At 38.2% G+C, this 17,126-nt stretch overlaps 2 protein-coding genes across 2 annotated transcripts in view; both read left to right on the plus strand.

Moving 5' to 3' along the window:
- Positions 1 to 3,835, plus strand: part of LOC123970000 (sialic acid synthase-like) — a 13,621-nt gene extending 9,786 nt beyond the window's left edge. Inside the window, exon 6 of the mRNA XM_046047839.1 lies at positions 2,572 to 3,835. Coding sequence (XP_045903795.1) covers positions 2,572 to 2,757 — 186 coding nt within the window. The 3' untranslated portion in view covers positions 2,758 to 3,835. The remainder of the gene's footprint in view (positions 1 to 2,571) is intronic.
- A 441-nt stretch (positions 3,836 to 4,276) lies between these two features.
- LOC123970001 (sialic acid synthase-like) lies at positions 4,277 to 9,142 on the plus strand. Its single transcript, XM_046047840.1, has 6 exons — positions 4,277 to 4,503; positions 5,323 to 5,538; positions 5,618 to 5,717; positions 6,053 to 6,207; positions 7,577 to 7,843; positions 8,035 to 9,142. Exons 1-6 carry the CDS (start codon positions 4,372 to 4,374, stop codon positions 8,242 to 8,244), a joined length of 1,080 nt encoding a protein of 359 aa, XP_045903796.1. The 5' UTR covers positions 4,277 to 4,371; the 3' UTR covers positions 8,245 to 9,142.
- The last annotated feature ends 7,984 nt before the right edge of the window (positions 9,143 to 17,126 follow it).

Below are 17,126 nucleotides of genomic sequence, written 5' to 3' on the forward strand. Positions count from 1 at the left end.
ACCACCACTTCAGCCCAGGTTGACTGATGCTTCGGAGTCGAGCAGGATGAAAGCCTGGGAAGGCTAGAGGGGTCCCAAAACACGGTGTCCTGGATGTTAGCGGTTGTGCTAAGAGAAACAATCTGTTTGGCTTGTACTGAAGCCACATCCATAAAGCCAGTCAGCAGGGAATCTTTCTCTTTGAGTTCCTCTGAAAGTCGTCGGATGTCTTCCATAAGGTCAGCAATCTTTTTGTTCGCTTTCTTAAGGAGTGAGCAGTCCTCATGGGGCAGAGTTATCTCGGCTATCATAGTCACCGGAGCTTTGTTGTGGTCAGTAGCGTTGATCGCGTTTTTACGGTCATCTAGCTTAAAATCCATGTCGGATGACTAAAATCCTTAACCCACGTAAAACTTAAATAAAGTTAAGTTAAATAAAAAGGATATAAAAAATGTAACGGAAAAAAAGAGTGGATTAAAACTGGATAAGAGTCCGGTTTAAGACGGAGCTTCCGACAGGTGGCTACAGACGCCAACGCATGCCCAGAGTGCAGATTACGTCAGCAATTACGTCAGAGATCTTGTGACAAGATTACCCTTATTAACAGGAAAAATGCCTAAAATAACATACCCAAAATGAATCAGGAATAACTCCTCAATTATTTGGCCTAGATGCATAATTCTGCTCTCCTTTGAAAGGTCAAAAGCTAAGGAATATAAATCCATCGAAATTAAAATATTTTACCATTACAGACTAAATGGAGATGCAATAAGGAAAAAATATTTCCTCCTCGCCTGGTAAAAAAGCTATATTTTAAATGCAATAAACCATCAAAACCATCATAAGATAGATAATGCAAATGAACAGGCCTATCTTCTAATACACCTGGAATGCAATTGTAACTGTAAATTTGATGAAAATAAACAAAAATACAACAGTTATCATACAATATTTTCAAAATATACTAGCAATATTTACTGTTTAAATTTTGACTTTTATTGGGAGTTATCTTTAAACACTATTTATGTCCATACAACTACATTCCAAATAACATAACATTGAAATATTGATAAAAACATTGAATATTCATCAACATTCCGGTCATCAAAATTACTCCCATGCTTTAGAGGCATGTAGCTTGAGAAAGGAACATCCCACAGTGATCCAGACTGAGCAGACCTTTCGTTTGGTTATCTATGTAGCTACTACGGGTCGGCCATCAGACTGCGAAAAAGACAGTGTGTTCCAAAGCGGCATTTCTCCTGCTCTGCAGAATAAGCTGAGAGGCAGGCACAGTGCCCAGGTATTGCGCAATAATCAAGATGGCGCCCGGAGATATTTTTAGCAACAGATCAGCTGATTTTTGTCTTCATGCTATATTGCGGAAGTTTATGCATAAATTTGTCGGATGATTAACTCAAAAAATGTAATCACTATAGCTTTAACTGAACCAACAAAAAGTGATTAAAAGGTATTCCTCATGTTTTTGGAAACACTGGAACAAATGTCTATATGTGTTTTAATCATGGTGGAATGTGTTATAATATGATCTGGTGCTTAATTCTGTACTGTGTCTTGTATTGTGTCTTTTATTTATTTTTTTATTTTTTTATTGATTGATTGATTGTGTTGACATTTTAAAGGGGGTTATGACTATTGTAGGTCTGTCAGGAATGTATCAATACCCAAAGTATCATTACCAATATAATTGATTGTTTTAGGTATTGATCCAAGCAACAATAGGATCATGTTCATTCTATGTTATCAGACATAGATCTACCCACGGTACATCAGGATCGAATGGCACATGAAAGTTATTAACAAAGATTAGAAATAGTGATGTATGAAAATACATCCAAAAATACTCTAGTAATAATGTTGAATTCACCTCAGTATTCATGGAACATTATCTCCCCCATCATAGTATAGTAGCTGATTTAAATAATAATGAAATAATAAAAAGTATCAGTATTGCGGATTCAGGCCCCGGTACAACTTGCTATTAGATTTAAACCAATTGTTTAGGGATTGCCCAACCCTAATTTTTTACATTTGAATGTGTTGTGACATATTGCCACAGTCAGTTTGACAATAACTGTGATGATATTATGAAACGATAAGCACACAATAATTTGATGTGGATTACTCTAGAGACTCCAGCGTGCTCCAAGAGTTGGATCATAGGACTGCTTTCAGCTCCTTTTCTCCATATTTATTCAAAAAACAGCAAACTCAAGTCAAATACTTAACACTTTTAGAAATGATATGAAGAATCAGTAGGATGTTGTATGTAATTGTTTCTGTTGAATTGTATGTCTTAGTTTTGAATGTTTTAATGCATGTTTTTGTTAAATCTTTGTATAGGCATATATATTCACTTGTTTGTGTGTCTACTGTACATGCTAACATGTTTACACAGGGCACAGACTACAAAGAGATACAGGTCTCAGTCTGTTTTACACATTTAAATAAAGTTAAAATGAAACTTGTTTCACTGGAATTTATACTGTCCAATATGATTTTCTTCCCAGTCTGTCATTTTCAATTAATCTGTTGATGGTTTTGTTTCTTTTTTCTCTGTTTTTGCAACAGTTGGGAAAATCGGTGGTGGCTAAGGGGGCCATCCCCAAAGGCACGGTGCTGAGCCTGCACATGTTTGCAGTGAAGGTGGGCGAACCAAAGGGCTTCCCTCCAGAGGATATGATGAAGCTGGTGGGCAAGAAGATCAAAGTGGATGTGGAGGATGACGACAGCATCTTGGTGGACATGATAGAATAAAGGATCCTCCGCAAAGGTTGGGAGAGAGAGGCAGAGAGACAGACAGTTAGAGAGTGAGAGAGAAGGAAAGAGAGCAAAAGAGAAAGCAAAAAAGAAGTAGACAGGTAGAAGAGTGACGGACAGTGTTGCAGTGTGAACAGAAAGAGGAAGAGAAGGAATTAAAGCGAGAAACAGAGGATTAAGTCTTTGTGTCTTAAGAGAAAGTGACAGACAAGAGATTTGATAAAGAAGAATTGCAGTTAGAGAAAGTCAAATTTCATTAAAGATGAACAGGTCTGAATAGGTCTTAAAATGACTCCACTATGAAACAAAAAGATTGTGTTGGTGTAAAATCACAACAGTCGGTATTCACAACCAACTGTATTAGCACCCTGCACTGTTTTGCTTTATGTATGATAAAGTCCAAACTGAGAAATGCACCATGGCTGGCTTGTCCTTACTCAATGCCAATATTTATCATATGTGGTATGAACATCATCTCTATTCGGAATGATCTGTCCCTGCCTAATTCTCCCAGCATTCAATCATGTTACAATTATGAGGCGTGGTTAAATGTAATGCCTATATCCCAAATGCTATCAGTAAATTTGCCTCTCCATTCCATAGTGTTTATCCTGGTGTTGTACCCAATCAAGTGTGGTGTAGGCTACTATGCTCTGTGCGCATGTGGGGGGGTGGTTACAGTTATGTGATTGCTGAAACTGAAATGTGTCCCAAGTATGATATATCCTATTGGATCAGACTATTGTAAAATGTAATTCTGTTTGTTTTTTGCTTTTGTAATTCTTCTGTTTTGTCTCAGAGATTTAACTATTTTGTCTTTTTATTCCTTTGTTGGTGGGGGGTGCTGTTTCACTTCTGAAGTGGTTATTGCTGTCTTTTTGACTTGTGTTCACTTGGTTGCTGTTTGCTGTTGTTGATCCTGTTAATTAGGCTATGTACACTGTATTTGCTGCTTTCAAATAATTTCAGCATTACATTTGCATTACATTTTGAAAGCACCACATGTGGCCCCTAAATAGTAATCAATGTTTCTGAAATATTAATCTTGCAAATAAAAAGGATGTCACAAATGGCAGTGAAAATGTGGTTGTTATAGTGCTGGTTAGACCATTAGCCCATTTTTAAAAATAAACTCTCCAGGTGTCCAGCTTACTCATAAATGTGGATAACAGGTCTTGACCTGCTCAGAGTACTAGGTGCATGGGAGAGTTTTTCACCAGTCAGTGCTATGTTAAGACTATGTTTACACAAAATATTGTAGGCCTATAGCCCACCTTAAAATTGTTGTCACAGCATCCTGATTAATGCTTTTATTTAGTTTTAATTGTGTGTTTATACGTTTTGCATTTTAATAACTGTTCGTGTGACGTTTCAGAAGATGATCAAGCAGCTAAAGACTTCATTCGTGCCACACCTGCATTTCAAACATGCATACGTCTATGCTTTTATTTGTGAAGGAAATCCGGTTTTTACGTTGAACTACAAAGGCGGAAGTCCGTGTACATCCTGATGTGCAGCATATTATATGTTCCGGTCGGTTTTTCAAGGCACGTCTCACAGCAATTCCTCCGTCTTTTTCTTTGCTAAATAATTTCCTTTTCTGCGATCAAAATGCCCTTAAAGTTTGAGCTGTGTCCCGGTAGAATGATCGGAGGTAACCATCCGTGCTTCATCATTGCAGAAATTGGACAAAACCACCAGGGAGACATTGAGATTGCCAAGAAAATGATCAAAATGGCAAAGGTAATAAAATGGACACGTAACGTTAAAGTTATCGGTTTATTTTGAATGCGAGAAAGTGCACTTGTTTTGTTCTTATCTTGACCAGCAAGACCTCACACAAAGGACCGAGCAGACTCGGAGCTCAATTTAAAAATGTGCCAATTTAACATATTGGTCGCCTATACACGTCTGAATGAGTAACGCTAACTTACATTGAATGCGCATAAACTTTACTAATGTATGTTTAGCGACCTCTATGCTTGAATTAGTAGTTGAAATTATAATGCGCTGATTAATGTACCATCTATATGCAAGTCGGCTGAATGATTATTGTAAAACATGTTAGCTATATTGTAGAACGTTAAATTCCCAGATTTGTGAATGGAGTTTGGTTTGCCTGGCACATAGTGGCATATATAGCCATACTATGGCTTCTGTATGTGTGCTGAAACCACAGTGTTTTTTGTTTGTTCAATTCAACAACCTCATAGATGGAAAACAAAACACAAACACATAAGTATTATCCATTATTTTCCATCCATTATAAGCATGTGATCTCCTTTAATCCCAGAGTCCAGCATGATACTACACTTAAAATATATTTAAATAAAATTGTAATAATTCTAATAAATGATCCATGTCCCCTCTAATTAGTACCAAATCACATAATCCTCTCCAGGAACCTTCCTGTCAGTTGAAAGTTGTATAGGCCTATCTGTTGTTTTCTAGGACTTTATAGGAGTCCACAGGGCTCCTAAAATGAATCATTACTATTTAATACATTTTACAAGCTTCCATTCTTTTCTTCTTTTCGGACCTTACTTATATCCACCTTCACAGGACTGTGGTGCTGATTGTGCCAAATTCCAGAAGAGTGAGTTAGAGTACAAATTTAACAAGCGAGCCTTGGAGCGCCCATACACTTCTAAACACTCCTGGGGGAAAACTTACGGGGAACACAAGCGCCACCTGGAGTTCAGCCATGAGCAGTACAGGGAGCTGCAGAAATATGCAGAAGAGGTGGGGATCTTCTTCACCGCCTCAGGAATGGATGAGGTAAGAAAGGTCCTTTTGATTATGCTTTTCAGGCGTTTTAATCAGGCTCAGGTTTAACTACAACATTTTCTCTCTTCAGATGGCAGTCGAGTTCCTCCATGAGCTCAATGTGCCTTTCTTTAAAGTGGGCTCTGGAGACACCAACAACTTCCCCTATCTGGAGAAGACTGCCAAGATAGGTGAGAGTTAACCATCCAAGTGTTCATGTTTATCATCATGTTTATTAAAATGGCATACACAGTGGACAAAATATTCAGTTTCACATACAAAAAAGGATATACATAATTGGACTTGACCGTGAACTAAATTATTTCAACATTGAATTTAATGGTTTCTGTTACAGCTTAAGTTTGCCAGTTGTTCTACATAAATGTGGATAAGGTCAACAGCACGAGCATCTGGTGTTTCATTCAATCTGCTCTGTCTATGAATTACAGTCAATCAACAGTAAAGAGAAGTTTGCTTTCTGAACACATGACGTTTATCAGGCGCGTTGCTTTCTTGTCTGTGTCAGGACGGCCCATGGTGGTGTCCAGTGGGATGCAGTCCATGGAGACGATGCGTCGGGTCTACAAAACAGTGAAGGAGCATAACCAGAACTTTGCCATCCTGCAGTGCACCAGCGCCTACCCTCTGGAAGCTGAAAATGTCAACCTCAGAGTTATTACGGTGAGAAGAATACCTTAGAGTAGCACTCCTATATCAAAAGCTTGGTACAAAAACAATAGATTTTTAAAGATTTGTTGTTTTTAGCAGCTGAATTGCACTTTCAGAGATTAAGATTAAACTGTTTTGATGGCCAAATTGAGTTTATGCATTCTTTTAAATGCGTACTACACACAATAGTCCATTAAAGGCACTTCTCTGTATACTTTGGAATAGAGTAGGAAGAAGATGATATTTTTTTGTCTTAGTGACGTATCTTTGCCATGCCCTAATTTAATCACACCATGCGTTGTTCATCAACGGTGATAAATTATCCGAAAGTCCCGCAAGGTGCGGACAACTCTGCACAACACCAGTGAAGCTGGGGCTCTGTCTATTCAGCAAGCGTTCCTCCACTGCCACTACACTACCTACATGCTATGCTTACACGTGCGCACTGACGACCCAGGGTTAGGGTTACAATTTTGGATTTATTCACGCACTTCAAAAACATTTATTGAAAGTTTTATTCTTTTTATATATTTATTTACAGCATTAAACATTGAAATTTATATTTTAGGCTCTATATTAACTTATTGGGAGAAAACTGGTAGTTCCATGTAAAATCAGACGTTGAGCACCCCCTTATAGCAAAAATGGCATGATCCTTGTTTCAAGGATCATGCCATGCCATGCCATGCCTCTGTGAGATTGACAGTTGAATCAGGCTCCGCCCATCGAAGCAACAAATCTTCGACTATTCGGGGTCAGGCCTAGTATACACGAATGTACTGCAAGTATGTACGTTACACAAACAAGATAAGATGTGTAAATTAATGATCCTAATTTTGTTACCTTTGGACAGGGCTAGCAATTTCTAATGCTAAGCTAAGTAGCTCCTGGTAGTTTATTATTTTAACTTTATTTTAGTTTCAGTAACCTCATGATTAAAAAAGAACAGAATTGAGTTGTTTAGATATGTAGTGTCATACAAAACACTGTATGGATATCTGAAACAAATCATATACTTTTATTTGATGGTCACCTTGTAACACAATAAATCTTTTAAACTCACAGAGAGTGTCCAAACATTTTTATAGTAGTTTATGTCCATAGTTTCCCACTTAATGTTTGACATTTTGGGAGTTGTTGATAGGTGGATTTTGTTAACGTTGGGCAGAGCCAGGCTAGCTGTATCCCCGTTTCCAGTCTTTATGCTAAACTAAGCTAACCAGTCGCTGGCTGTAACTTGAAATTTAACTGACAAATATATGAGGGTGGTATCAATCTTCTCGTCTAATTGTTGGCAAGAAAGCCAATAAGCATATTTTCCAAAATGTTAAACTATTCCTTTAAGAGTAACACTTGTTACCTAACCACTTGTTAACTACAGGAATACCAGAAGGAATTTCCAGATATTCCAATTGGATATTCCGGCCACGAGTCTGGGATCAGTATTTCAGTTGCAGCCGTGACTCTGGGGGCAAAGGTCATCGAGCGTCATATAACCTTGGACAAGACTTGGAAAGGAAGTGACCATGCCGCCTCATTGGAGCCATCTGAGCTAACTGAGCTGGTTCGTTCCATCCGACTGGTGGAGAGAGCGATGGGGAGCGGCCTAAAGCAGATATTACCTTGTGAGAAGCTATGCCACGATAAGGTGATTCCCTCTCAACAAGAAAATACACAAAAATACGAGTCTAATACTGTTTTTAATGTTTTGAAGTGACATATTCACTGTTTAGAAAGCTAGAGAACCTTTAAGTAAACATCTGAGCTATTACTTAATTTCTTTCAACATTGTGCCATGAGAGCAATAATAACGTCACTGCCTTTGCTATTTTGTTCCAGCTGGGTAAGTCAGTGGTGGCCAAGGTCAAGATCCCCAGAGGAACTGTTCTGACTCTGGACATGCTGACGGTGAAGGTTGCTGAGCCCATGGGCGTAGCGGCCGAGGACATATTCCAACTGGTTGGCAAAACAGTGACGGAGGAGGTGGAGGAGGATGAGAGCGTCACGCCAGAGGTGGTGGACAGCTACGGCAAGAAGGCCAAGTGCTGAGGATGGAGAGTTTTGAATTGTATAGAAAAGGCACTTAATTTAAAAAGTGGAGATTTAGGGAGGGTAATTATAAAAGGAGCCTTATATGACACACTCACGAGATTTTGTAGTTTTGTTTGGTGCTGCTGAGATTTCTGACACTGAAGTCATGGATGGTCAGTAAGTTGTTGCATAATTGGACAGAGCATTAGATTGATGGTTTGAAGATATCTTAGCTAGTGTTCAACAGATTACTCCTTTTCTCAAATAAGTAAGTAGTTCTCCTTTGCCAAAGTAGTTTTAATTTTCAAAACTCCGCCTTAACGTAATACACTTGGCAAACAGCCACTTAAATAAACCCACCATTATCTTACTAAGGGCTCAGAAGAAGTTTTAGTGCTGTGGTTGGTACTAGTGCAGTGCTTTTAAAGGTGGCACAAAAGCCAGTTGTTACTGTTAACTAAACATCCTTTGCACTATAGTTTTAGCTTGTACTGTAGAGATTAAATGAATATTGAACACATGAAGCTGCTACTATTCATCTCATCACACCACAGTGGGATCCTGGTCCCTATTTGCCAAACAGTCAGTGGACTCTTCATGTACCTTTGAGCTGTCACGATTGTCAACTGGTGCCAGAAATATCAGTTCGTGGTATCAGGCAGGGGTTGTACTTGTGCAGTTTCTTTGAGAGCAGAAAAATAAAACTAGTGGCATAGCATGGCCTAATGACCACTTTTACAGTTAACCTTGTTTTTGTAATAAACCAGACTCCTCCTTTCTTCTGGCACCCGCAACGTCCTCTTAAGTGTGCTTCCAGGGTCAGTGATGTTAATGCACATTTATAAATGTTTATATGTTGAAATCTGTTGAGACTGAAATCTCCAAAAAGCTCCAAATAAAACATTGCCCAACCCTTTGATGTTTTCTATGTCTTTGTAACAATGCTTTGGTGTTTGGCTGGTGCTAAACTTAGAAGTACTCTTATTATCATGGCAAGTTATTTATGTAGAGTAAATATTTTCTGTATGCTATATTGTAACAAGCGACAAAGCGACTTACAACTGCTATATGTCAGAGGTCGCACGCCTCTGGAGCAACTAGTGTCTTGCTCAGGGACACAATGGTGGATGGGACACAGTGGGGGTTTGAACCCAGGTCTCTCACACCAAAGCCATGTGTCTTACCCATTGCGCCATCACCACCACCACCCCACCACAGTAAGAATGCATTGTTTTAGATCTGGAACAACTGTGTGGATATGGAGCGCGATAATAACAGAAAGGCTCCCAATTACCAACTACATTGTAAACATTACATTCTACATTCTTGGGAATAAATGAAAGGCATTTACAGGAAGAGACTTATTTCTGCTAGTATTTAATACTGCTACATTGAAAGTGCAACAGATACAGTTTATACATGCTAGATGCAGATGCTCCTTTTATAATTATTAGGTGTTGCATTCAAATTGCAATAAAATCACCCCCAGTTAGAAGCTACTATTCTCTAACACCATTGTGGCCAATTTTATTAAAGCATTAAATCATATCTATAGATCTATCTATATAGTATCAATAAAGACAGTGGCAGATAGCTATGCCCCCTGCAAGTGATTGTGTTCATGCTGCCCCTGTACACATACTGTGCATATTGCATACTATCATGCTATCTTACTTGACATTATTGGAGCAACTCTACTTTTGTCATGTGACTCTTCAGGGTGGTCTTGGGGTCAAACAGGTGACCTGTTGTATTATGAGCTTATATCAGCTTTCATGTTCAGGGATTTTTCTAAGACATCAAAACTATAAATTATTTTTTACCACAGGCACACACACAAAAAAAAACCCTTTTTAATCTGATGTTGTGGAGTCAAGCAAGTCTCCAACTGATTTGGTATGAACACCATCTGCAGATGCAGGAACATGTTTGTTATTGCAGGTGTTAATGTTACATGGATTGTGTTTAGACTGTCTTAACAGTACACACAGAGCACAAAGGGCAACTAGATACACCGAGGTATTCTACCAAATCCCAAGTTAACAAGGAGAAGATCACCGTCAGAGCTTGCAAAGGGATTTCACATTTGCTTTCATGCTTGCTTTAGTGCTCACTTTAGAAACTTAGTTGGTAAGAGTGAGAAGGGAAAGGTCACTAAACATCTGGTGAAGTAGTACTTCTCAGACACAACAATTTAACATTTTGAGATGTTATGGAAATAAATCTGAAGATTTCTGGCACTTCTTTGGACAACAAATAAAAGCAATGTTGCACTTGAGCCACTAGAGAGAGCTGTTTCTCTGTTGGAAACTTGTCTGTCTGAGCCAAGTCCTTTAGTTTCATGGTGGTATGAGCTGGCGGTAGATGGTGGAGGTAATTAAAACAAATTAGCTACTGATATCATGAGCCTCATCGAAGATTAACAGAAGTTTAACTGTAACACTTAAGTTAATCACTGCGAGCCATCAGCCAGACAAACTAATATTTACCCCAAGCTCCTGACAGAAATCTGAGGAAACACTTAAAATGTGTCAGCTGCGGTTCATAAGAGGAAACAGTTGTGATTCTCCTGGTCTGAACTTCAGTTGGGTGCTCTGCTTTAAAAGAAACCCAGCAATGTCTGTACTGTATGTTAGCTGTGGCATCCTCATTTACCCAATTCCAGTTCAGTGTTCATAAAAATAACAAGCCTTAAAGTGAAGCTTGTCACTGATTATGCCAAATGTACTACATGAATGAAGGAGGATATGTTTTCTGGTTATCGGCAGGGGAAATTAAAGCATTACGAACAAGTAGGGCCTAATATCCCTGTCAGGACTTAAAAGCCATCTAGTAGGGTTTTATTATTCTACAGTGAGCTTAACGAACTTTATATTTTTGTAAGTTTCTAATTTCAATATTATATTTTTAAAATGTTCCTAAAATAACTTTTGCTTTTTCACATCAGCATTTTTATGCATGTTGCATTAGTTTGAATTTGTCACATCATCTAGTAACATACGTTCTACTCGACAGTAAGTTCATGATTTTTACTATTTACTGTATCTTGTTTACTATATGTTTACCATATATTGTATAATGTCATATAATAATGTGATAAGTTATTGTTATAACTTAAAACGTTTCATATTATAATGTAAAAACTTGTTATAACATAAAATGTTTTACGTTATCAGTTGATGACTTGTATTAAAAGCATCATCACTGTCCCCAGTTTACCCCTGTGAAACTTGAGACCTTTGTCTTCAAGATAGACAGCTTTTTTTCATTACTTGTTACTCAAAACGTTATGTAGATAGATTTAAGAATAAGAGAACTTCCATTATTCATCATCATCATTATCATCATCATCATCATCATCATCAGCTGGGGTGATGATGGTGCAGTAGATGAGACACATGCCTTTGTTGTGGCGGATCTAGGTTCAATTCCCACTGCGACAAATCCTGAGATCCTGACATCTAATCCCTAGTTGCTTTTTTTTGGATAAAAGTGGCAGACCTGACAAGATTTCTCCACATGTTAAAGAGAGGTTGTTGTAAGAGCAATGCTCTTGTTTTTTTGCCTTTCCAAAATCAAAAACACAAGTCTGGAAAAAATATAAGAAATACATTATACTATTTGTATACATAAGCTGGAAATAGCATCTGTAACTATGTTCCCCAGCTCAAGGAGACCTTTCAAAGGGTTTTATCCATCATCCATCCATCGTCAACCGTTTATCCTGCGAAAGGCAGGGTACACCCTGGACAGGTCGCCAATCCATCGCAGGGCCACATGTAGACAAACAACCAGTCACACTCACACTCACACCTATGGACAATTTACGGTCACCAATCAACCTAGGCCACATTGGACGGTGGGAGGAAGCCGTAGCACCCAAAGAGAACCCACGCAGACACTAGAACATGCAAACTCCACCCAGAAAGGCCAGGGCAATCGGAGTTTGAACCCACTACCTCCTTCCTGTGAGGCCACAGCGCTGGATAGCACTGTGGGGGTTTTATGTTCTTAGCAATATTTTTTGCCTAGGTCAAATGTGTACAAATATAATATATGTAAAAATATGTATATTTTTCTGGGTCTACATTGTCAATATGTTGAAATCACCTACCTACATAATGATGTTATACTCCTTGAGACCTACTCCTTCAAATTTGCAAGAGGGATAGTTTCCTTGAGTTTAGGCATTGATATCTCCACAGTGGCTGAACGGATTCTCCATCTCCTTTCCAATCCAAACCTTCCAAGATAACACTTACCAATCTCTTGCAATGTTAGCTTATATTGAGAGACACATGCTGGAACATAGGACCCTAGAAATGTAGGGACTAGCCCCTAACTACATTATTTTGTGAGATTGAAGGTTATGTACATCCACTGTGTGAGAGCCTTGATGCTAATGTCACAGTTCAGGGTAAGTTTCTGTTTCCAGTTCTGTTCTGCTTTATTGTTACAGTACACTTTACTAAGCCCAGCCAAAAGATGTTACCCAAAAGAAGATATTACTCATGGGTTTGTAAGTATGAAATATGAATAATAAAGCATAAATGAAATGAAATAAAATGAACCTTATCCAAGTAAGCTAAGTCATCAAACAGAGTTATGTATTTATTAAATATTTGCTTTGAGCATTTAGCTTGGCCTCAGTCTTTTAGCATGATATCAAGTAAACCATAAGTCAGCCGGAGACACTGTTTCCCAACAACTAATGAAGCTAAAGTTAGCTGAGATTAGCCAGCTACAGCTGATAAATCTGCCAGCAATAGCTGGCAAAATCCATTGTCGTACTAAAAATAGATTGCTTTTGTCTACATCTGTCTAATATCAGGGAATTAATTCAAAGGTTTCTAAGAATGCAACTGCATGCTTGACAGGCAACAGTAATTAAAGGGGGCAGGGCTTAGTGAACAGTCAGTTCTCTTAAAGGGAGGTAATTTTTTTTATAGTATAGTAGATTCATAGTCATTATAGATCTCATCGATTACCTGGGCTCTCCCTGCTCACAGATAGATGGCCTCTCTTTAACTTATACATACTGTAACTTCCCAGTTATTTCAGGCACAAGCTTTAGCCAATAAGCTGCTGCTGATCCCAGCTTCACAGAAGAACATGAATCTGTCTCTCTAACGTGTCTCTGCCATGCCTACCACTGCAAAATGATTTAGCATGTGTGCCACTTCTCACTGTGATGTACAAAACAACAAATAATTGAATGGACTGGGAAAATTACTGTCTCATGCAAAATCACGGTCAACCAAGGCTGTGCTAATGTTTGTGTTCAATTGTAATTAGGCTAAATCTCTGTATGGTAACTTGTTTCTTTTGTAAGAGAAGAGCTACCAAATGTCTGGTGAGGTTTATTCTGCATGCCAAGAGACTTACTTTTATCTCAAGTTCTGCAGGTGATGTACCTTAGCCTACCCAGAAGGTTAGGTCAGCTTGGTTGGTTATGTAACATGTTTAGCCTTTTCTTTACATAGGCCCTAATATAGCAGCTATGGCCCAAATCCTTACTGAGATCAAACAAGTCACCTTGGGCCATGGCATTGCCATGGTGTTTTACAGCATGGTAATAAATACACTGTACTAAATATAGAGAGAGGACACAACAGAGAGTCCAGGGACCACCTGGACATATAGCCAGAGAAAATCCTGAAACTTCATCATCCTCTGTGCAGAATTGTTTTTATTGGTCTTGACTGGCTGGGGAAACAGACAGACTGTGGACCATCAAGAGCTACATTTTGCTTGTGAGGGAAAGTTAGCGGCCTACTGCATTAAGTATACTTCTCTTAAATTGGATAAGAACAGTAGAAGGTGAAAAACAATAGGTATTATGTAGGTCTGGTTTGATCTAATACCAGTGGGCTTATATGCTTTATATGGTATTTCACACCACTCTTATAAATCTTCATGGTATTGAGTCTTTATTTCATTGTTCAACTCAAAACTCTTATTCAAAGTTATCTATTTTTTATTTATTGTACTGGTATTTTGGTGTATTGGTACTACTTTCTTTTAACTTTAATAACACAACCATTAGCCAATCTTTCTCTATCTCTATTACAGACAGTAATGTGTACACACACACACACACACAAACAAACACACACAGACTGCACCTGCAGAGTTAGTGGTATGTTCAGGACATGACATGCTACGTAACAGTACAGGTCACACCATTTGAACTCACCTTCAGGTGGCTACCGAAGCTTACAGTTCTCATCTTTAAATCCTGACCTGACTTGAAGTGTGCACACACACTCAGACATAACACATATGCACACCGCTCAATCAAAAATGTATTATTATTTTTAAATATTTGTACACATGACTCATTTGCTTCCTTTGGTAAAATAAGGAGAGAGCATTAGCACCATATTATATCTGCTGGAACACATTCAGTATGTGGGTCCAGGTTAGCGTGTGTCAGTGAATGGATTGTTTTGCAACCAAAGCCAATTACAGACATACAGGAATTGAGAGACAGAGGGCATGGTGATGTCATTTCCAACAAATGGCTGTTTGTCACTGAAACATGCAGTGCAAACCTTATGTGTCTGTTGTAATTTTGCAATGTTCTGAAAGAAACAACAACACTGCACAATGGTGTCAAGAATTGGAAATGTGTCAAAATAAACTAAGGAAATTATTATAAATAAAGTCATAAAGTCATAAATAAAATGCAAATAATGACAACAAAACTATCGATACATGTAAATTCAAACATGCCTTAAAGTTTGGCTTAAAAATGTCTCTTATGTCATCTTAAGTTTGCAAAAGTTATAAAGCTGCTGCAGTATGTTACATTACATAGTCACTGGGCTGGTTTTTTAAAGCATTTGGGAACATCACTATAATCTCATGGCACTATAGACTTCAATAGCCCCATCAAGCTGTAAGCTCCTTGTATAAGACATTTGCCTGGGTGTTGGGATGGGAAGAAATTATACACTGGGGGAGGTGCGAACAGGTGGAAGGGTGGAGAGAGGAAGGAAGGAAGACAGACAGTGATAGCGCTGATCCTCATTCTTGGACATGGAGAGAGAGAAGACAAGGAGGGTAAAGGTAGGGGGGAAGATGTACTGAAGCAGGAAAGGAGGGAGGCAGTATCATAGGGGGGAGGAACATTGAGAAGGAGGGAGGAGCCCTTGATCCTGGGCTTCTGACCTGGTGTCTTGGAGCTCCACCTTGGCTGAAAATCTCACTGAGGATTTACTGTTGGGACCTTTAGACTGAACTCTGAGCTCTCGGGACTTTCCTCCTTTGAGATTCAATTAACTGGAATATTCACTCAGAGACTCACTACCTGCTGCTTGCTGGAGTCCTTCCTACTGAATGGGAGATTTCCAAGTGTGGTATGAGAAAAAAACATATTTGTGTAGTTGTTGTGCGTAGTTGTGGTTTGTCTTTGCTCCAATGTCCTAACAGAGTCTAGCGAGTTTCTGAAATGCTATGTTCACAAAAATGTGTTTTACAGCAGATTGAGACGGGGCATTGTTAAGGACTCGTGAGAGGAAGTTTCAACATTGCAGTTTGTCCCAGTGTAGTTGTTACACACCTGAAAAATGCTAATATTCAGCAGTTCTTAGTAGTACCTCTAATTCACTGATCTTTTTCTTGGTTTCTACCTTTTGACTTTGTGCAGTAGCATCGGTGTGCAGGGCCAGAGGCTAATCTAAGTATGTCTTCTCAGGGATTTATTTGGCTTACTAATGAGCTTTCAGTAATGTCCAAGCTTCACTTAAAGTTGACATCTTGTTGCAGGTTCTCAGCACAATAGGCCACAGACTAGAATTGCTGCTATTAATACTGCTACTATCAACTCTTACTAGCAATACAGTATGTACCGTAATTACAGCCACAATACAATTAAAGAATTTCAGCTTCAAAGAATTTGTCCTCTTAAATATGTTTTCTATTTGAAGATTGTTTTTTTTGGAAAGTTTATATTAACATTTGAGTAATTGTGCTGAGTCATATGAACACTGACTGGATTTCCAAACTACTTTTTTAACCATCAACTTAATAACTAGTCTACAGAGAATAACCTGCCTAGAGATTATTATTCATCTGAGTTGTATAAAATAATCTACATTAATTTCCTGTAATCCGTCAGAAACAGACCCAAATATAGACCTCGAAGTTCACATAAGCTCAGTAGCATAATGTTGAGCCATTATCTAGACAGTTCGACAAAGGTCATTAGTCACATAATGACTTATCATGTATTTATTGTAAAATGGTGTGACTAAGCCATCTAACAAATATTCATACTCTTTACTTGAGAAAAACTACCAATGCCACACTGTAAAAATAAATTTTAATAAAATGTATGACTTCAGAAGTAATAATACACAAGAATTATCAGCTAAATGTATTTTAAAAAAGTAAAAGAAATAGCCCTTTTCAGAATGTTACATTATTACAGACTGATGAGTAAACATGTAAGCAAAATCTTTACACTGTAAGGTAGTTTAATCTAGTAGCACATTAAACAACATAACATATCTTAATCATCAAATGTTTTGTATGTAAAACCTTTATCTGCAAAGTAAGTTGTTAAATGCATATTGTGGTGTAAAAAAACTACAATATTTCCCCTTTGAGATGTAGTGGAGTAGTAGTAGAAAGCAGCAGAAAAGTACTAAAGTACTGAAGTGAATGTACCATTGCTGACAAGGCCTGTAAGTGGATGGATATCAGGAGTGGAAAAAGTTAGAAAGAAGACATCTTCATACTTATTATGAAGCTTTCCTTTATGTATGATCTAATTTTATACATTGACTTAAAATGTAGTTCTACTGCTTCATTGCATTAAAATGTGTATCACTTATTTTTTCTCTGTCTTGCAGTGAGTAATATGAGGAAGCCTTTGAATGGGCTGGATCCTGGAA

This window comes from Micropterus dolomieu, linkage group LG04 (genome assembly GCF_021292245.1).
Source record: "Micropterus dolomieu isolate WLL.071019.BEF.003 ecotype Adirondacks linkage group LG04, ASM2129224v1, whole genome shotgun sequence".
Lineage (NCBI taxonomy): Eukaryota > Metazoa > Chordata > Actinopteri > Centrarchiformes > Centrarchidae > Micropterus > Micropterus dolomieu.